Source organism: Neopelma chrysocephalum, unplaced genomic scaffold, assembly GCF_003984885.1.
Source record: "Neopelma chrysocephalum unplaced genomic scaffold, ASM398488v2 Primary Assembly neopelma1_86, whole genome shotgun sequence".
Lineage (NCBI taxonomy): Eukaryota > Metazoa > Chordata > Aves > Passeriformes > Pipridae > Neopelma > Neopelma chrysocephalum.
In genome coordinates this window covers 924,132-951,950 of record NW_020897748.1, presented here as the reverse complement: position 1 = coordinate 951,950, position 27,819 = coordinate 924,132, and the positions used below count along the sequence as shown (strand labels likewise).

At 37.2% G+C, this 27,819-nt stretch overlaps 1 protein-coding gene across 9 annotated transcripts in view; it reads left to right on the top strand.

Moving 5' to 3' along the window:
* The window catches only part of OXR1 (oxidation resistance 1), a 264,006-nt gene that overhangs the window by 227,702 nt on the left and 8,485 nt on the right, over positions 1-27,819 (top strand). For 6 of the 9 annotated variants that reach the window (XM_027692508.1, XM_027692513.1, XM_027692507.1 and 3 more), the window contains 4 exons: positions 2,470-2,632; positions 21,210-21,290; positions 24,659-24,784; positions 26,939-27,091. In XM_027692508.1, the coding sequence (XP_027548309.1) occupies positions 2,470-2,632; positions 21,210-21,290; positions 24,659-24,784; positions 26,939-27,091 (523 nt within the window). Of the gene's footprint in view, positions 1-2,469; positions 2,633-11,587; positions 11,758-21,209; positions 21,291-24,658; positions 24,785-26,938; positions 27,092-27,819 lie in introns of those variants that run through there. The other 3 variants (XM_027692515.1, XM_027692509.1, XM_027692516.1) reach the window with 3 other exon arrangements.

Here is a 27,819-nt window from a genome sequence, read left to right as displayed (position 1 = left end):
TGTACAGTCTTGTATTCTGAAATGATCTTTATCAGGAAACTGTGGCTTATTTTCAACTTGAATGTGATTTTTGGGGGTATTGCATCCTTGACAAAGAGTGGGGGGAAAAGAAAGAAACAAAAAGCTATCAGCTATCATCTTGTATAAATACCTATTCACAACGATCAAGTCACTTTTCCATCTTTTCTTTTGAGCTGAATGGCATAGAATGTCCAGTTGAGGCACTGCAGTTGAGGACAGATATGGATCAATTGGAGAGAGCCAGAGGAAAACAGCAAGACTAATTAATGCCTAGAAAGTGTAACTTATAAAGAAAATTAGAAGTAAGTGGAGTTCTTTCATCTAAAGGAGAAAAGGTTGATTACAAACATAATCATTTCATACTTAAGTTGGTTGCAACAAGAAAGGCAGTAGTCTTTTTTTCATGTCCGCTGTGAAGAGAAATGTGTAGTGGACTGAAGTTACATCAAAGTATTTGAGTTATCCAATGGGTAGAATTGAGTCTACATTAGTACATCACTAGCCCACTTTTAAACATCACTCCTGCTTCCTCTTAAGTGGAGGAGATGATGCAAATTCTTGAGTCAAATGTCTTGTCACACAGATTCTGATGTAGTTAATCCTGTCCAGGACAGGTATCCTCTCGTCATTACAGTCAACTCAAATTTGCTTGTTCTATCAGTGTCATATTTAATTTGAAAACTGATAAATGTTTCACATATGGCAATGATGTCTAGCTCAGTTGATTAAAATGATTATTGTCTCTTTGGTTCATTTTCTAATGTAGCAGAGCAAGTACTTCAGCATAAAGCAGAGTTTATCACCTGTTTTGGAAGATGGTTCTTAGTTTACAGTCTGTATCTGATCTTGGAAATTACTCTGCCTATAAAGGGTCTCTCTCTAATTGCATGGAGAGTATAGTATCATTTATTTATTCATTTAATGTGTCCTGTGGTTTTTATACACAAAAAGTCACATGTCCTCATATTGGGTTGTTTGTTTTCTTAATTTGGTGTTAACCTTGATGAGTGCTACTGTGCACAGGAAAAACATTTAGTGTCAATCCAATTGTCTTCTTCACCTAGTGGTAGGAGAGAAAAGTAGATATCTGACAACCTGCGTTATTTCAGTGTTGTTAATGTCAAATGAGCTAGTCTGGGAAGAAGTGTTTAAGAGTTCCTTAAGCATCAAGCTTTATGTGCCTTTATTTTTAGCTGCTGTAATTATACACAATGCCAAGTTCTTGAGAAGTGCTATGACATCTTAAAATCTTATTCAGTGCATGAGGAGTCTGCATCTTGTTTTGACTTCTGTAAAAGAATTTATCTAACTTAATGCATCTGAAATGTTTTACACTCTCTTACTGCCAATTTTTTTCCTTTCATCATTGTTGTCCAGGAACCCGAATTTTAGCAAGGGTAACTTTGATTAACTGACCCCAGTTAGAGACTCTTACTACACACCTGTGTGCAGCATCCCTTTAGGCAGAGACACATGAAAAACAAAACTGCAGTTTTGAGAGACTTCACTGCTCTATATCTCTTGGTGTTCTTCCACTGTTCAGTTTTGCAAGGATTTAGTAAGGGGAGGGGGGGAGAATGTTCAAATATTGTTCTTTATGCTAATCCAGTATGCAGATTGACTGTAGTCAATATGTCTGAAGAGAGACATAAGGAATAGTCAAATTCTTGTAACCAGAGCCATAAAGCTCTAACTCTTGAGTCTCTTTTCCACGATGAAGAGATACTAGTGGATTTGTTGCAGGTCTTTTTTCTTAGTGCTCTGTCTGTGCACCTACAGGAAATATTTAAACAGTACAAACTGACATCTAGTAGGACTGAAAATAAGTTTCTTCTGTGAATTTGACCATTTTGCTCTTCCAAACTGGAAAACCATGCCATTTGTGGCAGGTAACTTAAAAGGAGGTAACTTTGAATCTTGGTACTTAATGCAGTCAGAATAGTCTGCATGCTTTCAGCCTTATTCCCTCATGTCTGTAGTAATTCTCATGATCTTTATAATTTTGGTTATATGTCTTGGGAATGTTCATCTCATCTGCAAGTCTGTTTTCCCTGCTCCTGAAGAAATCTTTAAATTCCAATTTTGTTGGTTCTTATGTAACTCTTTTTAAATAAAATAAAAAATTCTTGGTATTTTATATTGGAAGTTATTTCAGTTGTAAGCAGAGGTTTCCAATGGCACAGAAGTGGTTGAAACCTGCAGTTGAATATGAAATCACAGTTAACACATTACCAAATTGCTTCCCGTTTTTCCTCCAGTGTCAGTTTCATATAATTAAAAAGAAAAAAAAAAGCTAACTAGTTCTTTTCAAATATATCTCTAATACCTAGTGAAACATGAAATAGTAAGTATTTTCATTTTAACCTCAAATACTTCATATTATTAGACAGGATCCAAAAGATCACAGAACTTATCTTTCTTCTCTGTATCATTATTTGACTTCTCTAGGACAGATCACTTGTATGTCTTCTTTATCCAGTGGAGTCCAGAGATATATGCGGAAGATACTGGGGAGTCTCTTCGGGAACCTGGATTTATAGTAGTAAAAAAGAAGGAAGAGCCTGAAACTAGTGAAGAATCTACTACTGAAGATGCTGCTAAAGAGTGGGAGGTAAGGAAGAACAGTGTCAAATATTATTTTAATATATTCCAATGAAAGTATTAAAAAAGATAGTGTTAAATACTTTCCAAGAAGAAAAACAAAAGCAATGTGCTATATTAGTCTGATTACTATGATCATGACTGTTTAATTTATGCCATCCTAATGCTTTGCTCTAACATCAAGTCAGGGCAACATTTCACAGTTGCAAGTCATTTTTGTGTGAAGCAAATTGTAACTTAAAACTCCAAGTGAAAGGAATGTGAGTGCAGCAAAGAAGTTGCAATTTTGATGAAGTGGACATAATATTCAGTCTAGTAAACTAACAGTTTTCTGATACTTATTATTGTATCTAGAATGTTCAGTATTTATTGGTAAGACTGAAAAAAGGGATGAGGCAGCATAAAAGGGAAGGAACATCTATTAATGACTCGTTTCAATAATTCACTAATTAATTTTTCACTTATAACTTCTTCGTGCATTAAGACACTGTTGAATGAACTTTAAAAATAAATTGTAACTGGAACTGTCTCAACTTTTTTTATAACAAACACATTTCTCTCATGTGAATCTGTGTCCACTGTGCTTCTATGGACACATCTTTACATGTCTACATGGTTTTGTTTTGTAGTGTACATACAGTTAAAGCACTTGTAGTCTTGTACCTTCAAGTCTTGGTCAAAAGTTTGGTGATTCTTGTCACATATATATATTGTGGAAGTATCCCATCAGCACTGTTTGAGTCTCAGGACAGCAGTTGCCATCTCTGACTGTAGACTGATCTTCTGTTTTTTCTTCCCCCTACCCCCACCCTGCAATGGAGCACATTGAAATTAAGGAAGTCTACACTTACATTTTATGTAGAGAGTAAAAGAAATTTTAAAGAACTGCGATAGCCTTAACTACAGGTAGTAGTTTTCTGCTTAGCTCCAAAATGTAGAATCATAGAACTCTGACTTCCAGCTTACTTACATGAAGTATTAAGACTGTGGCTCCAAAACACTCTCTGCAGCTCAGTGATTTTACATGAACCATTTTTACTTTAAGACACTGAAATTAGTATCATAAGAATATGTCTTCTGAACCTTCATATTTTCAGCATGTTTTGCTTGAGTACTTTTACCAGCAGTTATTTTGGTGTTGACTCCTGCTCAAAGCCTTTATAAGTGTTTGATGTTTTGAAACTTGGCCTTTTGGAACATGGGGATCAGTGAAAAGTGATCAGTATTATGATTTGAAGCACAGTATGTCTTTTTTAATGAGCGCTTCAGTAACTTAGCACCTTAATATAATTACAGAATAATTTTTGCAGAAAATAGTGAAAATTTGTATTCATGATTAAATGTTGTAAGGTTTTAGAAGCTATTTCTGAAGATATTTGAGGCAATCCATTTTCTGCAAGTACTAAAAATCTGTAAGTTATTTACCATAGGATGAAGCCATGGCTTAAGCCTTTATTTAGGTCTTCTCTGGAAACAGTTGCAGAAGACATATTTCAAAAATATTGTGATTTCTGTGTGTTATGTGACATTATGTCAAGGTTAATTATTATTTGATAATATTAAGAAACTTTCTGGATTTAGAAGTTAGTGTGATTAATAAGATTGATAACTTGATAAAAAAGATGTTATGCAAATACAACAAATATGATAATGTAGTCTCTTGTACATTTTGACTTGAGTAATGTTACTTCCTCTGACTGACGTCTAGCACAAATCTCAAAGTAAAAACTAACTTTTTAATCGGAAATGTTTGACAGTATGAGATGGTTCAACTTGTCATTACATAAAACTGCATTTAGTAGCTTTTAACATAAGCTAGAAAGTATCAGTAAATACAGGACACTGTAGCTGTTGTCATACTCATTACTCTCATTGAATTTCAGTCATTATTTTCAATCAATATACTTCCTTCCTTTAACCCAACAAGCTTTTCCTCTGTCAGCTTTTGCTCCAGTGCAATCTAAGCAGGTGAACAGTATAACTGAAGCCTGTTTGTAGGTATTGGGCTTGAAAACAGCCTGCCTTCTTCAGATCACAGGGATGGGAGAATTGGGGTGGAAGGGAAATAGAAAGCAACATCCTGATGTGCAAATACATCGCAAAGTACTGTTAATTTACCAAAAGACTAAGGTAGTGGAGTATCTTTCTTTTCCAGAAAGTGTTCTGCCTGTAATCACTGTACAATGTCTTAAAATCAGAGAAACAGGAATGGGTTGTTGTAGCCAGGTGAGTGTCACTCTGTTCTCCCAGGCAACCAGCAGCAGGACAAGAGGGGGACACGGTCTTAAGCCGTGCCAGGGGAGGTTTAGGTTGAATATTAGGAAAAATTTTTTTACAGAAAGAGTAATCAAACATTGGAATGGGCTGTCCAGGAAGGTGATGGATTCACTGTCCCTGGAGGTTTTTAAGATGAGACTGGATGTGGGACTTAGTGCCATGGTCTAGTAACCACGACAGTGTTGGATCAAGGGTTGGACTTGATGATCTCAGAGGTCTTTTCCAACCCGGTCAATTCTGTGATTGTCTTGTACTTATGTAAATGGGCTTACACCAGAGAAAGAGGGTGTTATGAATTGTATGGAATTGTTGGGGTTTTTTATGTGGGTGTGTTTTGGTGTTGGTTTTATGGTTCTTTTTTACCATCTATACTGAGCTATAGACAGAGAGGTATATTTATCATGGCGTTCTTTTTTTACTTGATGTGTCTTGAACTCAAGTGCTAATGGATTTCTGTATCTGTTAGCACAAATAATGAGTAGTAGTTTGTGTTAATAAACAAATGCTTTCTCCAAAGCATATTCTGTACTTGCATCTAAACATGCAAGTACATGCATGTTTATTGACAGCAAGCCAACTCCTTCTGTTGTGCAGTGCCTCAGAAACAACTGCTATCAGTACTTTATGGTCTAATCTTGTTTCCTTTTTTAGTTCAAGTTGTGTATATAGTAGGTTCCTATTTAAACCTGAAATCTGTTAAGGAAACAGATGAATTGCTCTACACAAGAATAATTCTTATTTAAAGAGTTTAGTCTTCCTTTCCTCTTCCCCCAACTTCTCCCTGTCATTTGATCTCATTTATTGCCATTATTCAAAACTGAGTCATAGTTCAGGTCCAGGTAAATCTAAATATTCATCCACATGGTATTTGAAAACAGGAAACTTGTTGCCTTAGGATCCACAAACTTAAAGTAGTTGGAAGTGCATCTGTTTTGTTTTCATTATCTTGTTAATTTTTCAGAAAATACAGAAAATTAGTTTGATTTAAAGCTGTCTAGAAGTTAATTTGTGAAATAAAGTATGAGTTGATAGATATTGCAAATAATTTTTCCCAGACACAGTGAATCATGTTCTGGACTTGCATTTCATAATAATTACCTTTTGGTTTTGCATATTAAATGTCTGTAGGAAACATAGACATAGTACTTCTGGAAAGCAGTATTCTATAATAACTCACTTGTCAAGCTGAATTTCAGTTAGAACATTAGATGCGTTTTTAAAATGCTTACTAGATCAGACCATTAGTTGCAAGTGAAGTTCTGCCTTCCTGGAATGGTATTTGACTCAGCCTTTCACCACTAACAAAACTGTAACTTCTGGAGCGTCTCAATTCTATTTCTATGTGTTAGTAGAAATGTAAAGGTCACAAACAGTGATTGTCTCATGGTCACATAAGCACCTATGTCCAATATTCCAATCTTGAAAGCTTTTTCAAATATTCTTTATTGGATCTGGACTGTAACCTATAACATTTCTGTATTAAAATAGACATTGAGGTTTTAGAATAGACAATGAAGTTTTCTATATTCTTCATCATATTTCTTCTATAAATTTGCTTCTATTCCTTACTGTATACTTCAGTGCTGGGATGCTAGTGCAACAGCTGCTTGTTGTGTCTTACATTTTAAAATGTGTTATGAACATAATACTGTGTAACAAGCTGGATAATACTGGATCAGCAGAGAGATGAGAGCCTAGAAGTTGGAATGAAACAGTGCACAGAATGTATTTAAAGATGCACCATGCTAATAGTCCTCAAAATAAGAATATTTTTCCAATATGTTCTTGAAATGTTGTCTCTTTATCATAATATATTGGATATATAAGCTAGATGATTATTTGTTTTTTACATTGTGTATTGTCAGTTTAGAAATTGGATGTGTCACTATGCAGATGTTGCTGTGCATTAGCACAGCAGGTTTAATAGGCTTTGCTCTTGTACTGGAGGATGAGTGTCTTGAATTCCAGCAGTCGTGCAATACTAGAAATGTTTCTGTTAATTTGTTGTGATTGAAGAGAGAGACTGGTGTCTATTTACATAATCTAATGCCCTTTGTAGAGATTGGGAACTTTCATTCTTGGTTTTGCAATTACCTTGAGCAATATTGTACTGTGTCAACTTCATGCATGGGATATTTATTGCTTTGCTGTATTTTGTCTCTACTTAATCTATTTGGAATCTGTTTATGACTTGTAAGTGAAAATTGAAGGTTTTGATTACTTGGAGCTATCCTGTAGTTGGAATCATGAACGTGGCATTGTAATTGATGGTTATTTCATCTATCTAATAGAGATTTGGGACAGTCTCTCTGCTAAGAGTTAAAGCAGAATCATTCAACTAAACAGCTTGTGCTTTTGAGATTCCTAATGGCTGTCAGCATACCTCTGAAAATACTGAGGAAAACTGTGATGGAAAAATGCTGCCTTTTTTTTTTTTCTCTAAGCTGTTGACAGGAAGCAAAGGATGACTTTTCTCAAATTAGACTTCCTTTCTTACGGAAACTTTATCAGCCAACTACGAAGCTGTGCTAGTACATGTTGTATTGATACCCCTGGAGATTGCTTTCCCCTTTACAGGTACAAAACCCACTAAACATTACAAAAGCTATCAGACCTCAGTTAGCTGTAATCCCATGTTAGCTCCACCTGAAACAACTTTTACAAAGACCCAATTGTTCTAGAGGACAGAGTAGTAGTTTTTCATAGGAGCCTGTACTTTATTTTTATTTTTTTAAATTCAACTGCATTCTAACCTCATTATTTCTGAACTTGGCACTTGTTTCTCAGTCATCTGAAAGGCTTTTTGTACCAAATAGAACTTGTCTGGTTTATCTTTAGTAAGAATCAGACCTTAATTCACATGACTTTTGTGTGCTTTAGCATCAAAATATGAAACTGCCTTTCTTCCGTATAGTAGGATTCCTTCCAGAGATGATGATTTAGGTGGTCTGAGCATGTAAGTTAGGTGTCTTCCTAATTTTTAAGTTCTTGGCAACTTATGTTCTAAAATTATAATAAAAGAAGTAAGCATACAGGATATTTCTTATCAGAGCTGTAAAATGCTACTCTAAATTTAAAAATATTTTAAGACTATAACAAAGTTTATAACTCCAGAGTTCTCTGTCATATTACACTAATGTGTATTAAAATGATGCTATTTTAAACACTACTTGAGGCAGCTTTCAGTTTTTTCTTTTGTCCTCTTTGGTGATTGAAGCTTTTATTATAATCCTGCCTGTAAAATGCCTGCTAGATGTAATTAAATAGCAATGTCATCTTTTTTAAAAATGCATTCTAACAAGTAGATAGGCTACAGAAAGTGAAACTAATGTAATTGCTTATCATTTGTTTGTTCCCAGGAAAACCAATACAACAGCATAAAAACAAAGCTTTCTTTTTGTCGGTCAGAAATGCAAATGACTTATGAATGCATGGAGGCACTTGAGTTATACAGTCTGGTTCTTATGATTTATATTTTTTTCTCAATTTTAAAGGCTGCTTCTGAAATTGGAATACGAAATTCTGAGAATAATCTTATTTTATGCATATACCTTATATATAATCTTCTCAGGAGATGCCTGAAGATGCTTATTTTCAGTGTATCACATTTGTGACTTTTTGTCACAAAATCTGGTCACCTACAGGGCTGCTTCATGTGGAATCAATAGCAAGTTGTAAATAAACTGAGTAATTATGCCCCCCAGCCTGCCCCCCCCAATATCATTCTGGGATAACCTCTCTCTTGAGAGGGAAGGAGCACAGGAAATATAGTAGTTTTTACTTATGTAATATTGCTCAAAAAGCATGAATATTAAATTAGTTATTGTAGAATTCAGCATCACAACTTTTCTATTGCTGTGGTATCAGGACACTGTTAGCTGCTAGGTGAAACAGAATAATGCCATCTTACCCAGCTGCAAAGACACTCTTCCACACCCAGTGTCCAGTCTTCCTACTGAAGTTGGAGGGAGTTACTATACTTACTGTCCTGTTTCAGGGTTATGAGATCTTGTCAGCTGATAACTTGAAGTCTGGTATGGCAAAAGGTGTAAACTAGGTAGCTGATTTGGAGTGGAAATAAGACGTTTCATTAGTTGTATCTTTATTTGTTGGCACTCTCCTTTTTCTCTGCCCTTACTTTAGTATTTTTTAAGACAGATTAGTTTATTAGAAGAAACAACATTGTGAAGTGCAGTTACTGAAAGGATGATGCACATTGATTGTGTAGCGATCTTTAGCTTGGTTACAAACTAACAATGACAATAACAAGATTATCATTCGGTGTAATTAGATACATTTTATGTTGCTCTGTTGTCTAGGTAGGAAATAGGTGGATGCTCTCAAGTGTTTGCTGCTGGTTCTGTACATATGTCAGGTCTGAGCTCGTACTCCTCCCTAGAATCTTGTAATCAAGCACTCTTATGGCAAGGCCTACATTCATTGCAACAAGATATGAGGTTCTGATTCAAATTAACAGATCAATAGTATAATCCACAAATGCACAAAAGAATAAAAGGGCAGTTTATTCATCTTTAAGGGATGATACTGGGGTCAAATTACTCATGTGGGCTTTTCCTCTGACTAAGAGAAACACATCTTTACACTTATTTGAAAGAAGTGTTACAGGGCTAGAAAGGAGGTCAGTCACAAGAGAACTTTTGCCACTTTTACGATTGCACTGTTTCTCGGTGCTGCTCAAGATCTCCTGCCCTGCTTCCTACCCCCCTCCTGCAAATGCTCACAGCAGCAACAGCCCCCACCAGCTGGAAGACTGAGCATCAAAACAGGCTGCAAAGGGATCTGAAAAAGTTACTAGTGCACTCATTCCCATTAAACCTTGCAGCTGTAAATAAGTGAAAAAGTCAGTTAAATCTAATAAAGAAGTTATTGCTCCTTTCTTTTGAGCAAGTTGTCAAAATCCTTTTGAGAAGCTCTGGGAAAAGCCTGTTTTATTTAGAGAGAAGCTAAAAACTTCTAAGCAAATTGTTTGAATTGTTTAAGTGTTCTAGAACAAAACATTGGTCAGTGAGTCAGGTTCTTTTCTTCCTCCCTCAGTCTCGGAGAAACAGTATGTTGAGAAATGTTAGAGAGGATTTTGTTTTTTTTCTTAAGGGGGGAAAAAGATGACTGCTAAAATAGGCTGTGGGGGAGTTAGTTGTATGGTTAACTTTTGCTTTCTGGCTTAGGGGTCTCATGTTCAGGGAAAGTTTGAAATAATTTTTCTGCTTACTTTCTATTCCTTTAAGATTTCCCAGACTTGGTAGGGGAGGGGGTGGTGTCTGTAGCTTGTATTTCATTTTTAATATTAATGGTAATTCTCCTTTGAAACAGTTTTAAAGTTGTCCAGGTTTTGTTCTTGTTTTAACTCAGTATTAGTTAACTTATTTGGAAAAAAAAAAAGAAAAGAAAAAATACACAAACCAACCAAATAAACCCAAATACATAAATGGACATATGGTTTATTGTTGGAATCTTACAACATTTGACTGTGTATCTAGTGTATTATTATATATTTGAATTTCTTAAACCCCAACTTCAATGTCCTAGTGATAAAAATGTTTTAAGTTGCCACCTTAATAGTTCTTGTAAGTTAGGATGAATTTACTTTTTAGAGCTGCCAGCTCCTCAGCAAGGTTTTACTGAAAAGGAAAATAATTTATCCATGTGAATGTAGATACTAGTGCAAGGTGAGTTCTTCCAGTCCATGGGCTGCAGTAAAATACAAGTTTTGGTTCTGGTTTTCCCTGCTTGGCCATCTTGGCTCTTAGATCATACTGCAACAGCACAAGTGAGCAATTATTTAATGTTGTTGTGATGCTGCCTGATGCTGCCCTGGCCTATTAAATACTTTTACACAGAATTCAGAGCGTAGATGGTGTAGAGTTTTTTGGATTGTTATTGGTGGTGGTTTGTTTGTTTTGTTTGGGGAGGGGTTGGGCTGTGGGGTTTTTGTTCTTTTTTTTTTTTAGGGTGTGGGGTAGATAGCCTCCAAGTGCTACCACAAGGAAATTCTCAAAGGGTTGCTAGGCAGCTTACTATTGCACATGCTAGTTTAAATAAACATCCTTCCTTAAGGGAAAAAAAATTAAACCATGATTCCAGAAATACTTTATTGCTAGGACTAGCATTTAACCCATACAGCAAGTTTATCTTATAGGCAGAAGGATTCATTTTATTCTTGTAGCTTACAAAATGAAAATGCTGCAAGGATAACAGTTTCTGAATGCTTCAAAACCTGTTTTTCAAATAGTATTTTAAATCTTCACTCACCACTTTTCTAAGTGATTCTGGACTCTAAAAAATGACTGACAGGGTTTATATACAGTTGTCAACATAAAGAAGACAAATTATTAATTAAATATTGAATGCAAATTTGTTGCCATTAGAACTTGTTTATGAAGAGTTATGCTGTAATAGAATATTGCAGGCAGATCTTGGAGATTATTTTTATGTTCTTCAGTATTGTATAGGAACAATTAAGTTGCTCTGTATCTTTAAATATTTTAGCCTTTTTAACAAACTAGTGCTCTGCAACCACACTTGAACACAGGAAACCTTTCTTCTTCGGTGCCGTCATCACTTGCGATACATCCCCCTACTGTACAGTCGCTCATTTGTTCCCTGACTTGTCAGTCAAACGTGAGCGTCTGGCAGACCATCCTGTCAGCGTGTCGTGGGACTCTGCCTGTGCCTGGAACTGACAGCAGGTACAGAGAATGCTTGCAAACAGCCTTGAATGATATTTTTCTTTTTAATTTCTTTTTTTAGTGTCATTTTATTTTTAGAAGGGAAATGTCTCATCTCTGGTCTGGGAAGAAGGGAAGGAAGCACCAGCCAGTTAATCGTAAATGCACTCTGGTAATTTTCAGTGTAGTGTGTTCATTTCTGTTATTGCAGTCTTTAAATGTTGTGGTGCGGAGGCAGTTTCTGGAAGTCTAAATTTTGGGTGTGTAAACAGGATGACAGGTCACACTTTTGTTACCTTTGGCACATAAGCTAATTGCTGGTATTCCTCTGGCATTAGATAAGAGAAACTACTTTGAGCATTAAGGGGTGCAGCAGTTTTAAGGTGTTTTTTTTTCATTGGGAGTATTGCATTTTTTTCACCAAAAATGTGATTTATAGCTAAATACTGAGAAGAGGAGTTTACACTGGCATTTAATTAGAGCAGGATAAATCTCCTGAGTTACCATTACCTTCTCAGAAGTCATTCAACTGTATGAGGGTCTGATACTACTTCTAAATCCAGGAAGATGAGTATGCTGTAGTCCCACTCTCACATTTATAATGGAGGGGAGAACCATTACCACTTCTTACAGTTTAGATTATATTTGCATTAGATTCTGAAAGTAACTGTAGGGGTTTTTAGTGTTGTTTTTCCCTAACAGACCTTTTGCAGTAGTATTTAATTTGTAGTAGTATGTAAAGGAAATAGTTTTCAATGAAACTTAGAAAACAGTAACATCTTGAGGATAAGGAGGAAACGATCTTGACAATATACTTATTTGTACTTTTACCCACTGGTAAATCTGGAAGATAGTTTTCATTTAGACACTGTGACAGGCTTTTTACTGCCTTTTTAAGAGTTACAGATCTCCTGGGTTTTGATACATACTTCTTTCAAGGTGCTGTTGACTTTGGCTTTTATTTTTCATATTTTATTTATTTATAGCATTTTATTCATTCTTTTATCTAGTATTTTTATCTTTATTTATAGCCAGATTACTTGAAAAATCTGAAATTGCCTCGTTACAGTGAAAGGTTCTGTAAATGTGTGTTCCTAACTAACAAACATTTTTGAAGTAATAGGCACTTAACTTTCCTCTGTGGTAGTGGAGTGTAAAATGGAGATATAATACCTAAATGAACTGAAATGTTACTTTAACATACCCTTTACCAGTGTAAAAAGTATCTGAAGTTTATCAAGAAAATGTGTGTTTTAACGTATAGATATATACATAAGTAAATAGCTATATCTTGCCCAGATAATTAAAAAAGTAGTATTATCCCTTGTTATAATTGTTTCCCTTAGATTGTTTCCCTTAACTTTAGCCAGTCTAACTATGCTTATAAAAGTAATACTTATCAGCTCTTAAGGAGAGGTTGAACTAAAGAAGACCACGTAGATCATCTTTGCTCTGAGAGAGGGACAGAACAGGCTATTTTAACATGTAAAAGAAATCAAATCCGAAGAAGAGGCTAAAGAAGTATCTACAGATGGGAATACTTTTAAAATGTTGCTATGTCTACAAGATATACTCTCTTCTTGAAGTTGGGTTTTTTTCTTCAATCAATGATCATAAAGCTAATGTGTGACTGTAAACTTTTTTGCAGAAAAGAGGGAAGAAGTATTGGTATAATTACTTCTGTGTTATGCAGGACAGTGGGAAGCATATTGAAAAGTCTGTATATGAAGTGTACAGATTTCTGACTAAATTTCTCATTAGTGGTTGTTCTGAAATTTGGATGAAAACTCACGACCTAACAATTGCTGGACCAAATAGTGTGATGTAATAAAACAAGAATGCTAGCTTCAAGCAACTAATTTGCCTTGGATTATTTACCTGAAAGGGCTTTTCCTTATGAAGGAGTTAATTTGGGGTAAGTGTTGTAGGGGTTTGATACTTTCCCAGGATAAGAGATCAAGGTTTTGGTGACTAACCTGTGCATTATGCTCCTCCTTTAAAACACCAGTAATGTTAGTTTCCCACATTTTATTAAATGTTTGGTATTTGTGTTTCTTTATTGTAGTGCAATACAAGAGATGCCACTAAGTTTCTAGAATGTCAAAAATGCAGGCAATGATTCTTCCTATCAAAGCATTTCAGACAAAAGACATCAGACAATGCAAGAGAACAAAAAGTGGATTGCCTTCTTTGGGAATGCTTGTCCCTGCTTTGCAGAGCTTGGATAGGCAGTGTAGCCAAAGGGGAAAAAAACCAATGAAAACTGATCTTTGGCTTTTATATTCTGAAGATATTAATATGCAAAGGGAATTAAAGCAGTATTGGTTTTAACAGTTTGAATTATTTAAGACTTGCACAACTTCTGAGGTTCTGATTTATTGGTTAACTGTAGTTGGCAAGCTAATGCCTGTAGGTCTTTAGCTATTATGGAGATATAATAATAGGACTTACATGTAAAAGATAAAAATTTAGAACTTCTTTCCTGTGGGTATCGGAAGTGTGAGGTTGCATCAATCCAATAATAACACTACAGGGATATTTTGAAAGTCAGCTTTCCATACTAAGTTTTGTTTTAGAGTAATGAGTGAACTAATGATCTGAGGTTTTTTAGTAATAAAAAGGCAGAGTGCAATTCAGTACTCTCTTACATAGATCACTAAGCCTAGAGCCTTTTCTTGATGACAGATATTTGCCATACCCATTGTCCTAAGTAATTTAGGGGTTTATGCATCATACACTCGACTAGATGTTCCAATGTGGACCTGTTGGGATGAGTCTAGAGGAGAGCCAAGGTTGATCTAAGGGCTGGAGTACCTCTTCTGTGAAGTCAGGGTAAGAGAGTTGTGGCTGTTCAACCTGGAAAAGAGAAGGCTCTGGGGAGACATTGTAGCACCTCCCAGTGCCTAAAGGGGCTACAAGAAAGCTGGAGGGCGTGTAGTGATAGGACAAGGGAGAATGGCCTTAAGCTGCAGGAGGATAGGTCTAGATTAGATACTATGAAGAAATTCTTCACTGCGAGGGTGGTGAGACACGGGAAAAGATTGTCCAGAGAAGCTGTGAAATCCCCATCCCTGGAGGTGTTCAAGGCCAGGCTGGATGGGACTCTGAGTAACCTGGTCTAGTGGAAGATTCCCTGCCCATGCCAGGGGGGTTGGAACTAGGTGGGCTCTAAGGTCCTTTTCAAACGTAACCATTCTATGATTCTAGATCTTCCATTGACTTATTAGGTGTTATATTGCTTACATTTTTAATAATTGGGAAATATTCACTGCAAATGCAGTCAAATTAGAGGAACGGGTGAACATTCAAAAAGGTTAGTTATAAATGAGTAGTAGAATCTTATATTTGTATGTTTTTAATGATCTGTGGAATCTGAAGTTGATCCTTAGTTGATCTGTTTTCTGATTAAAGTAAGAGAAACATTTTCATACTGGACTATGATTCAGTTACTTCTAAGCATAACTTGTAACACTTTCTTGTCAAACTTGAAAGGATCTTTGCAGAGCAGAGTATCAGAACTGAGATGTAACCTTGCTCAGTCTGCCTTGTCCTGGAGTGGCAGCTTGAGGCCAGGCACCAGGTGCTGTGGTTTCAGCACTGAAATTCTGGGTTCTCTGCTTGCTAGTGCTGAAACTTCCTTAAATGGTTTTGCAAGGGAACTGGGTTTTATTGGTCATGTTGCTACAGATCTTTTTTCTTTGAACAAAATGAGTACAGTTTCATAGCCTGCCTTATTAAGAAAATAGTTTTCTTAAATCTAGTTCTTAGTTCTTTACACCAACATCCTAAACTGCTTGATGTTTTCTGTGTTAAATTTAGTTGTCTTGGTGGCATTATCATCTCTCAAATTAGTGTTTTCTTATATCTTGAAAAAATAGCTTATTAAGTTTTTCAGACTCAGCGTAACACTCTGTGTGCTGCAGGCTTTGATTGCTGTCTTCTCAAATTCATTTATTCTGATTATTGCAGATATTTTATCTTCAAAATATGCTAATTACAGTTTGGTGCAGTTACTGTGGGCTTAGAGCACTTTGGGGCAGATACTTAACAGTTCATCCTGCAAAGCTATGGAGACAATAGTGGTCACAGGGAGAATGCTGCTGTCACGTGACATACTCAGCATTTCTGTCCCTGCTCTGGAAAACAGCCTGGTGTGCAGAACAGTTCCGGGAAGGCCAGCTTTAAAGATACTGAAGGAGAGAAAGAACCACACTGCCAGCCAAACCAGGGGACTGCTGTCATTTTCTGGTCCTTCTCTGCTTAAAGTGGCTAACTGGTGTCCCTTCCCTTCTGTTAGGATCCAATTATTAAAAGATGCCTCTGCCAAATGAAGGTGCAAATGAGACCATATGCCAAAGTCAATAGTATGGATTTTATTGAACATTAAATATGAGAGAGAGAGAGAGAGAGAAATAGGAAGGGGGTGGAGGTGAGGGAGAGAGAGAATGAGAGAAAGACAGATTAGGTAAAAAGATAAAGATATCACCACCACAGGGATTCTGATGACATCCTGCTGGTCCTTCTTCTGGTCTACTCAGTGGTGAGGGTCCCCCAAGTCGTGCTTATAGGGTACCACTTTTATACAGTCCAAGTCCCAGACATTCAAGGAGCCTCAGAGATGTTCCCATAACGTGGGATGACATGGGTGTGAGCAGTTGTTTTCTTTTGCATAGTAGAATTTTGTCCAGTGTGTGGATTTCAAATCTTTACCTTCATTTAGGTCTGTAATTAGTGCTTTCCTTTCTCACAGTTTTCCATAGTGGGAATCTTTGTTCGGGTAGGTTACCCAGATCTGCCTTACCAGACCTGGTTCCTGTTTTTGCCATCTGCTCTTATCACAAGTTTCTATCGTGGTGGCTTTTCTTATGGGAGTTTCTTTTCGACAGTGTTTTGAGACAATTAGCTGCATTCTTTAAGTCCAAACACCTTCCCTGTTACCAGTAGTGTGACAGGGAGCTGAAAAACACACGAGACAGTAAATGGATAGCTTTGCAGCCACACTGATTAAAAATTAATCAAATTAAATTAGTTGTAGGTTGTTGTTTGTTTGTTTGTTTTTCAAATTATACCCATAACTGTTTATCTGGTGTGGTAAACCCCATGTATTAATGCATCATTGTGATGTAATATGTCCCAAATCATATTTGTGATGGAGGGGTCTGCTTCTTTGATATTCTTTTCTCTCAAGCAGTGTGTAATTGCTCTTGTGAGGAAACTAAATTTGTCTGAAAAATAAAGCTTTCTCTTAAAATATTCACAGCAGCATTTGGTTCACAAATGTACTTTTTTTTTTTTATCAGAAGGTATTTACAGAGTTTAGAAAGTGTTTGATCCTTTCTTCCCCCTCCCTGTTAATTGATAAGTTGGAGATGGACTGATACTTTGAGGTAACTTTGTAAGTGGCCTGATAAAATTACATTGGCTTTTTTTTTAAATTAAGTTTCCTGGAATTTTAAGAGTGAAACTTTTTCTAAATCTCAAGAATTAACGTTCATGAAACTTACAGTTCACTTGATTTTACACCGATATACGAAGATCCAAAGTAAAATTGCTCAGCTTTCATTCTTTCTTAATACTTGTTTTTTATTTCATATTCAGAGTTGCACTCTTACGTGTAAGAGAGCCACTTGTACCGTTAAGCTTTACCCATTCTTATCAGAGCTGAACAGTGCTTCTGAAAGATAAGACCCTCCCTTTCTCGATGGAGACAATTTCAGCTATTTGTTGACTCTGAAAGTTTAGCTGTGTTTGTTTTGAGGGCAGCGATTGAACCTCCCTGTTAGCAAACAGGCACTGGGGGAGGTGTGTCACTTGTGGCTTTGTTAAACTGAGGAATCCCTCACTGGTGTAAAAAGTTTTCATTTTCACATCTGCCTATGGCAGAATGATATGGCCAGTGGCTGAAAGGGCTGATCAAACGTCAAACAATTTAAACTGCATTTTCATGTGTTGAAGGACAGAAAAGTTCCATATTCGGAATTTTGGTTTCTGTTTTGTTCACTACATATACCAGCGTAGCTTGTAAGAGTTCAGTACTCTTTACATATTTTTCAGAAAAACAAAGTTTAGAAACATGAGTTTCTCCAAAAGGAGAATCCTTTATTCATTACATAATAAAACTATTCCGTGTTCTGCTAGGTGATTAACTCACATATACATTGTGTGGAGAATCCAACTGAAAGTCATAGAACTCATCCCATGTTTTCTCACCAACGCTGCTATTATGAATAGAGCAGGTAGTATTAGATGTCTAAAGATATATTCCATGTCTTTACGAACATGGAGTTGTCCTGTGGTAGACAGTTTCAAGTGCCTCAGCAAAACCCTAAGCACACTAATATCCTAGCTGTACACATTATTTGTTTTGGTCTATTCCAGCCAGTGCCCAGATTAACCACAAGAGGTTTAGCTGGTTTTCTCTCCTTCTGCATTCTTTTTGAAGAGAAAATAACTAGAGGGAGAACAAAGGGTGGTAGGTACCTTAGGAACACTTTCTGATCCTCAAAAAGTAGCTTTGGATGTCAAGGAAACTGGATGCTGATACAGCATAGTAAAGAGAGTGCAACAAATAAAGCACATAGCAAACTCATACAGATAGACCTGCATTTCATTCCTGGGCAGAATACTTAGATTACTACAATTTTAGGCAATTTGGCAATTTATATGTAAATGTATGAACTATATTAGAATTTAGAAAGCTTTGTTCTATACTTTAAGGACTTAATTGTAAGAACTTGTCAAGGTTGGCTCTGGACCTGGCTCAGTCAAATTTTGAAAGCCTCCAAGGGTAGAGATACTGCAGTCTCCCTGAGAAACCTGTTCCAGTTCTTAACTGTTGATGAACATCGATCCTTTGGGCCCAGTGGTCCAGCCGGTTTTTCAGCTTTGTTCTTCACACATTTGATAGGTAACTGATTTGATTGCAAGGCTACTATAGAAAAGAATAAAAAAAAAGCCTTGGCGAAATACAGGTAAATGGCATCCCCTTCTACCTGGCCAAAAATGAAAGAATGTCATTACTAAGAAACATTTTGTACTGAAAACCACACTCCAGCATGATGAATATGAATCTGAATTTGTCTTTCGTGAATGAAATACCTCTCTTTCCGGTTGAATCTATTACTGTATGAAAAACTAAGTTCCGTGTTTGAGAATGAAAGTTCAAAGTAGAATGAGATGGTAGAAGCTCCTGGAATGATCAGAACAGACAACTCATGGGGGCTGGGGGTGGGGGAGGAGAGGGGAGAAAACACTTTTCTTTAGCTTGGTGAAGTAGAATAGAAGATTAAGATGACTATAAGGAAGGAACATGAAGAAATCTTGATGGAAGAGGAAACAGCATAAGTAGATTATGAATTAAACCAGATTATAAAACAGAATAAACTTCTAATGTCACTACTAACATTTCAAAATGGTGCTCTCAAGCCAGGCAGGGACAAAATGCTGGCTGTTTTCAAGATGTATCTCAACCAATTCCTAAATGAAGTTGTAGAAGGTAGTTTCTAGTAAGCTTAGACATACATGACTTTAGGGTTGTGTAACTATTTTAATCATGAAGTACATAATCTTGTCCACTACAAAGCAAAAATAAAGCATGTTGACCTAAACTGTAGGCATTCTATAGAAAGCCAGGTACAGTATCTGAACTGTTGAGGTACTCAAAGCCTTGTTCAGTGATGAGTGGATAACCTTGAAACAGTTTCTTGTGGTTTACTCACTGAATTTAGTATGGACTGTATACTGAAAATATACACTGGGGTTGAGAGGGTGGATTCCTCTCTTGTAATTTTTCTATGGCTAGTTTGACATTCTATGACATGATATGTATGATGTTTGTCATTGCATACCAATAGTTTTCCATTTTGCAGGCTTTTATTCTTGAAACAGATGGAATGTGAGTGTGAAACAGGTTCGGTATGCCAAAAAGCTACTGTATTGTACATTGGATAGGTATTTATGTTTCTCAAACAGGAAATATGAGGCACCTCCCTGGCATATGAAAAAGTCTGTCAGATCTCAGTCACTGAGCAAAAGGGTTCATAAGCAGTTCCCGGGTGCAGGATGGTGACTGAGGATGCAGTTGACAGCTCAAAGGCAAAGCCTACAGAGCTTGCCTACATTCCACTGTGTGAAACAGCAACTATATAATGGTGTCAGGAATTCTGAGATTTATTTTTTTTTTCAAGAATCTTTAAGTAACCACATATTTATGGCTCATTGTAAGTTCACTACTGCCTTGCATGTGGTACAGGCTGAGCTTAAAGAAGCAACAAGGCTAAAGGGTCCTCACATTACTGCTTTTCAGGCTTACAATCGTAAGTTGCTGGTGTGAACAATGTAATTTGCAATGAACTGTCATAGCAAATAAAAGGATAAAACTACACTCACTTATATGTTTCAGTGGAATATTGTTAAAGCTTTGAATATAGCTGCTTGACTCTGAGAATGCACAAACCACTACCGTTTACAACAATTTTCCTGATCTTTTTAAAGAGAACAGTGGAAAAATTATGGAAATAAATTGAGTGCTAGTAATTGCAGATTATTCAGTAATAAAACTGGGTGTCACAAGTGTTCCTTTTTCCTTGCCTTGCAGTTGCATGGGGTAGAGTGAACCATCGCTGCTCAAGAGCCAGTCATGCGTGACTGTGGGCTCTGTACTCAGGACAGTGGCGAGTATCTGGCCAAACTCCTTGTAGTAGGGGCAGGTAGATGGGGAGCTGCTGGACTTGTGGTTGTCTTCCTTTGCAATGTGGTAGGCTCTAGAAGTTTTTAATACACTCTTACTACATGGGACATCCATTTAATCTCTCCACCAGCTGTTTTAAGATGCTTTCATACAAATGATGATTTTGAGTTGTTCTCAAAATCACATTATTTGCTCTAGTTACATCAAAATGACTGTTGTAGTCCTTTAGCCAGCTTGTTGCACCAGAGCAGCATGTTCTAGAGCTTTCTGACTGAAGACTTTCTGGGGATACACCTCCTGCCAAAGTGGAGATGCCATTTGGAGTGAATGTGTTGACAGATGAGCAACTCCTGAAGCTTTGGAGGGGAATAGAAAGTCCAGGATAAAGATATTGTGATGTGATATTGGGATATTATTGAACTGTAGTCCTGCTACATTGTCTTAAACTGTGTCTTCACTGCCAGATAGAAAAGTCAGAACTTGCTGAGAAGCCTGAGATTTGCTTCTAGTCTTCATCAAGGAAAGCAAACCAGGTTCACAGGGTTCATTAAGCTGGGCGTGAAGAGTGTCTGAGAGGACTTTGGGCTGAAGAGTTTGGGTTAAGGCATGCAACTCAGATTGACTTTTAATTTAGCATCTTGATTTTGGTAACTTTGTGCACTCCTCTATCAGTTCTGTATTTGTCCTACAGCAGTGAGATATATCTGACTGCTAGTGCCCTCAGTGTTTTTGTAATCTTGCTGTGTGTACTCATATGTCTAAAATCACCTACACGTGCATTGTCCTTGCAGAAACAAACATCTTTTAGCCCTTCTTGTTTGTTTGATGTCATTGCACATTTTCCCTCCATTATTCTCCTCCAATTTTTTCTTTCATACCTTTTTACTTTTCTTCAACTGTCAGTGGAATTATTGTCTTCCTGTCTCCATATTCAGGTAGTGTCAGTGGCTGAGTATCACCGCAGGATCGATGCTCTAAATAGCGAAGAACTGCGCACACTCTGCAGACGTCTCCAGGTGCCCTCTTCAGTAGTTTAAACCCCATCTCCAGATACTAAAACATCTTTCTTTGTAGTGTCTTGGATCAGGGCAAGTCCCGCACTTAGTGGGTTTGTCTTGTCTACAGCACTACAAGGATCCAGCAGAAAATTCCTTTGGTTTGGATGTATTTAATTCTGCAATGCTATGATGGAATCAGTAATTTTATGATGGAATTACTACTTCCACCTTTTTCACACAGGAATTTTCTGTTAGAATTTGAAAATTTGTTCTCAGTACTGCTTGACTTGCAGTGTTGTGTTTTAACTTCCACTTTAGAATGGTGTGTTGTGTTAGATAGAAGCTTTCCTAAAAAGAATGCAAAACAGGTAAAGAATCCAAAACCTTGTTGCATGGGTGTTTAATTTTATATAGGAATCTTTCATCAAGAATCTCACAGTACTTGGCAAGTATGAAGCTTCACAACTTCTGTGGAATAGGTAAGTATTTTTCCTACTATAAAAGCAGGTAACTGAGGCAATTCAGCATGGCAAAGGTCATACTCATATACACAAAACAGTACTTTGAAAGCAGTTTGGATTTTCAAAGGTCTATGGATATGAACTGAAACTATTATTTGCATTCTCTTTAGGTATTTCTTAGTTTTTTGACAGTTATAAAATTGTATGATATACACAGCAACTAACATAACTTACTGATGGAAAGCATAGCTTAGATCTCCCTTAGACCTCCTTAGAAGCACTGAGTACTTAGTTTTCTTGTAGTAATTGCCCACTGAAACTGTAAAAAGTTCTGGTTTTTTTTTTTCTGTGATCTTGGCTTTTTTTTTTACCTGTTATGTAATTACACAAAAGAAAACATTTTATTAGCTTTGTTATTTCTGTTGATTTAATAATTGGTAGTTATTGCTTTAAAATGTTTTGTAAGTAGTACAGTTACAGAGATCAATAATGAGCATAAGCCATGAACCAAAAAACTGCACTTCTACTTATATAGGAAAATCAGAAATTAAAAAAAAAAAAATTCCCTCTTGAAAACAGAACTGTTCTGTTTTTGCGGTGGTGGAGAATCCCTGTATTAATATCCTGAAAGTGCAAGAGCTCCTCCCCAAATATCTTTTACCTAGAATGCCCAAGCTTGAGATTTAGGCTTGAAAAATCTGATGGGATGGGTTGCTGCCTATAAACTGCCTGCTCTGAGGCCATTTGAGAGTTGTGGTCCCAACTGTGTTGGAGACTGCATGGCAATTACTAATCTTGGAAGCCCCTGGAATCTGACTGTAGGTCAGTTTGTTCTGTCAGAGTTTGGTGGGAAATAAATCTGTAAGTTTTGAAGCTACACAGCTTTCTGTCAAACAGATATTTTTGAACAGACGCTCTTTAACTGGTTCTACAAAGCAGTGTTCTTCCTAGAAGAAAAGTGCTTTACTGTAATAATAATGAAAAAGGAAAAAAAAACCAAAGAAAAAAAAACAAAACAAAAAACCAACCAAACAAAAAAACCCTAAACAAACACAAAAACACTCAAAAAAAGCTGAACAGAAAACCCACGATCCCCCATGCCACTTGAGGCCAAATTATTCATGTTTTTGTTTTGCATGATGGCCTTTTATTCCCTTTGTTATTCTTTAATTCTGATAAGTTTTTCTGCTGTACAGTTGAGCAATGCTGAACTTGTCTGGAGTTGAAGCAGTAGTATATGATGGATGAAAGACTTTTAAAGTGGAAAAGATTTGGACTATGAAATAACATTTTTGAGATAGCACTCCATAATGCAGCATGTAGGTCATCTTTTTGCACATGAAGCTGTATGGGTAATTGCATAGTTTACATTGGAAATGTTTCTTACCTTCTATTGAAAAAAGGAAGGCATGACCTTATTGCTAGTGCGATGCTTAAAGTGCACCCTTTCTTGAGTTAAAAATGAATACTGTAATTCAGTAATTGTATGAATATAGTTTGATACTTTGACTTTATAAGACTATTTTTAAGTAACAGGAGTTTGTGATAGCAACTCTTTTTATAGTTATTGAGAGAAAGGAAAGGGATATTCTTTTTTTTTTTTTTCTCGGGTGGCTGTATTTGTTTAAACATTCCTGTCTGTATTTCAGAGTTTTCTTTGATTTTGCTCTCTTTTCTTAACTAGGCAAGTTCACAAAAGCTCGGCAAAGTTTACCATGGTGATATTGTGAAATACTGTAGGCGTGTCCTGTATGTTTAGAGTATGAGGGATGTGGCAAACTGGAGTTGGCAGGTGGTTTTGCCAGGTATTTTCTTGAAATTTTCAGGATTCAGGCTCTAATTTGGACAGTCTGGCTTTCAGTGAAACTTTGTTTAGGCTGATAAATTACTCAGATGCACTAATTGTTGTTAAGATTTTTTTTTCTTTAGCAAATCTCTCAACATTTTAATAAATCTTGCTGCAGCAGCTTATCCTGTTAACTTCTTTATTTTGTCCTACTCCTCTGTCAGATTTCACTATCTCTAATAGGGTTTAAATATCCCTGCAGCAGGATTTATAGAAGGAAACCTGTTTGGATCTCAGCTATTCTAGTTATCAAGACATGGCACTATAAAATGAAAGTGCCAGTGAATGTCAGCTGGAGTAAGAAGCTGTTGTGAACTATATCTGATGAGGGATTTTATGGCCTTTTGCCACCTCCACTAAATGGTATCTGCAACAACTCAATAGGGTAGATGTATAGGTCACGTATTTTAAACTACTGCAGGACCATTGTGCGTAATGCATCTTTGCCAGACCTCAAAGCTCACTACGCAGCTTAAGTATTATTGCTGCTTTCCCTTCCCCATCCTCTCAATTCTTCCTTCTTTGACTCCCATAAGCACTCTGGCAGATCAGTTTATGGAGCAGCAATACTTCAAAGGCTCCATTCAAATGGTTTGCTCAAAATACATAACAGCAGTCTCTCCAGATGTCTACTGCATATCTGAAAAATTTCCTGAGTACTCTGAAATAGTATTCATTTGGAAGCTATTGAGAAATGTCAGTTTTTAAGCTTTAATTCCTTTTTTTGTTTTTTTTTTCGATTACACTTAGAATGCTATGTTAGTATTAAAATGCAAGAACTTTACAAGGTAACTTCTGAAAAGCATTTGAAGCCCTTCAACTGTGTATGGGAACTGTTTGTTTTGTTGTTTTAGCATAAAACTGTAGCTTTCTTCTCAGTAGGTGTCTGGTATTATTGGTATATAGTTGTTTGCTATCGGAAGCAGTGGCAATCTTGGTCAGATCAAACCTTTCGGATTTCTTAACTTTTGAAGGACTTGCCTAACTAACTTGATAACTGCATGATTTTAAACCTGTGAAGTTTATCTTTACTGCTAATAGAATGGCGAATAGTTACTTTCTTGCTGTTCTTTTTGTAGATAACAACAAGAGAAGATATCAATTCAAAACAGGTAACAAATATCAAAACAGACCTGGAGCCTGAAGCATTCCGGCCAAATCTTAGCGATCCAAGTGAATTATTACAGCCAGAACAAATTGAAAAGGTATTAACTTAGATGTGTCATTTTTTACTCCTGTATGTTAATGTATCACAAATTGTATGACTGTAGTGTAAAACACACCAGTAGGAAGACCTCGTGTGATGTTAAATAGAAGAAAATAAATTGTGTATGTTAGAAAAGATGTTAAGCTCACTGAGTCTAACCACTAACCCAGCACTGCCAAGTGGACCACTAAACCATCTCCCTAAGTGCCACATATTAAGCATCCTTTAAATACCTCCAGGAGTAGTGACTCAACCACTTCCTTGGGGAGGTTGTTCCAATGCTTGACAACCCTTTCACTGAAGAAGTCTTTCCTAAGATCCAATCCAGACCTCTGATGGCACAACTTGAGGATGCTTTCTCTTGTCCTTTTACATGTTACCTGAGGAAAAAGACGGACTACCACCTCACTACAATCTACTTTCAGGTGGTTGTAGTTGTAGAGAGCGAGTTCCCTCTGAGCCTCCCTTTCTTTGGGCTAAACAACCCCAACTCCCTCAGTCCTCTCGTAAGACTTGTGTTCCAGATACTTCATCAGCTTCACTGCCCTTCTTTGGACACACTCCAGCACCTCAATGTTTTTCTTGCAGTGAGGGATCCAGAACAGCTTGCGGTACTCAAGCTGCAGCCTCACCAGTGCCCAGGGGGCCATATCAGGATGCCATTCTTGTCCACCTGGGCATGCTGCTGGCTCATGCTCAGCCATCTGTCAAACAGCACCCTCAGGTCCTTCTCCTCTGGGCTACTTTCCAGCCACTCTTTCCCTAGTCTTTAGCATTGCATGGGGTGGTTGTGAGCCAAGGGCAGGAACCCAGCACTTTGCCTTTTTGAACTTCATACTGTTGGCCTTGGTCCAACAGTCCAGCCTGTCCAGATCCCTCTACAGATCCTTCCTACTCTCCAGCAGATCAACACTCCTGCCCAGCTTGTCATCTGCAAGCTGAGGATGCACTCAATCCCCTCATCCACATCATTGATAAAGATACTAAACAGGACTGGCTCCAGTACTGAGTGCTGGGGAACACCACTAATGACCAGCCACCAACTGGATTTAACGCCATTCACCACCAGTCTCTGGGCCTGGCCATCCAGCCGGTTTTTTACCCAGCGAACAGGGCACCTGTCTAAGCCATAAGCAGTCAGTTTCTCCAGGAGAATGCTGTGGGAAATGGTGTGAAAGGCTTTATTAAAGTCCATGTAGACAACATCCACAGCTTTTCCCTCATCCATCAAGCAGGTCACCTTGTCATAGAAGATCAGGTTGGTCAAGCAGGACCTGCTTTTCATGAACCCACACTGACTGGGCCTGGTCTCTAGTTGTCTTGCACATGCTGTGTGGTGGCGCTCAAGATGATCTGTTCCATGACCTTCCTAGGCACCGAGGTCAGACTGTAGGGATCTTCCTTATGGCCCATCTTGTAAATGGGCACCACATTTGCTAAGTGGGACCTCCCCAGTTAGCCTGGACTACTGGCAAATGATAGGAAGTGGATCAGTGAGCACTGTCTGTTTCCTTGGGTGGATCCCATCTGACCTGTGCGTGTCTAAGTGTCTAAGCAGAGCATGATTCATAGCTAAAATACTTACTTTTTTTTTTAATCATAACTTTCAATACACTGTGACACTTCTTGCCTATGTCTTTGCCCCTCTTTCATTCTTTCTTGAAAACATCATGGCTTTCACTGCAGTTTTTGCTGTCCAGTCCAAAGTCATCTAATTGAAAACATTTATAATGAAGTTTTGGATTAAAAGGCACAGGAACAGGACAGCAAGTAACATTTACCCTTCAACTTGTTACCTGCTGACTTGAGTGATGTAGTAACCCAATGCTGAGACATTGATGGGACATGCAGTATTGTTATGCAACAATAATTGTGGTTTTACTATCCTTGGATAAACCTTTTAGATACCTTAACAAAGACATGTACTTCACTTGATAAATAATTCTTCTGCAGGTCACTGGTTAATGTTGGAAAAGAAACTTGTGTGAGTGACCAAAAGTAGAAAATACACGTGACACTTCAGGTTTAGTCTTAGCTTTTAAGGCCACTTATAAGTAGTTCAGAAGAACAGAATCTGCTTTCATTTACATGTAATACGTTCTTAAATGTAAAGGATATGTTAAATAAAGGGTTGTCATTTTCTTGTTAATAGCTCACAAAGTCTCTTCCACCACGGACTATTGGCTATCCATGGACTCTTGTCTACAGTACTGCGAAGCATGGCATGAGCTTGAAGACTTTGTATCGAACAATGATGGGATTAGACACACCTGTGCTGTTGGTTATCAAAGACAGTGATGGACAGGTAGGAAAAGGTTTGTGTGGAAGTAGGGGACCCATCAAGAAAAATGTTTGAGAAGTACAAAGGAATAGCTGACACGTCAGTTCATCATGGGAGATAAAATTGTGTGTATCAAGCAGGTTTTTTTCCTTAGAAATATGTTTCACTGTTAAGCAATCCTCTGACATACTACATGTCTGGGAAATACTTTAATGATACAAGTTCACTGTTGTTATGCATGAGTCTTGTAATACCCAGTTAAACAATTTATTTTTTTTCAATGCACTTAAGGCACAAGAAATAAAGTCTCTAAAACTTTCTTATGCTGGAAGATCCTGTTGAGTTGGAATGTCACTGCCAGCTGTGGGCAGTACTTCTTGGTACATTCTGTGGCTGCAGCCAACATGTCTTTCCCTTTCAAGGGCTGTAGTGTCTTTTTTGCATTATTAATTTTTGTTCCTTGAGTCTCTGTAGTTGTGATCTATTTTCCTTTGACTGGGGTATGAATTTCAGAAAGTGGCTCACATCTCACCATTTGAGTAGCAAACATCCCCTCTTAAGTATTCTAGTAGCAGGTGAACACTGCAGGCAGTATGAGACTTTTTGATTCTTTCTCTGAAACTTCTGTGCTCTCTCGTGGAAGCAAGTTGCTGTTGTCATGAAAAGTTGACAGAACCACTGTAAAATCTGTAGCGCTTACTTGTCCCAGTTTGGTAACCACTGTTTTTATTTTCAGGAAGCATGGGCTCATG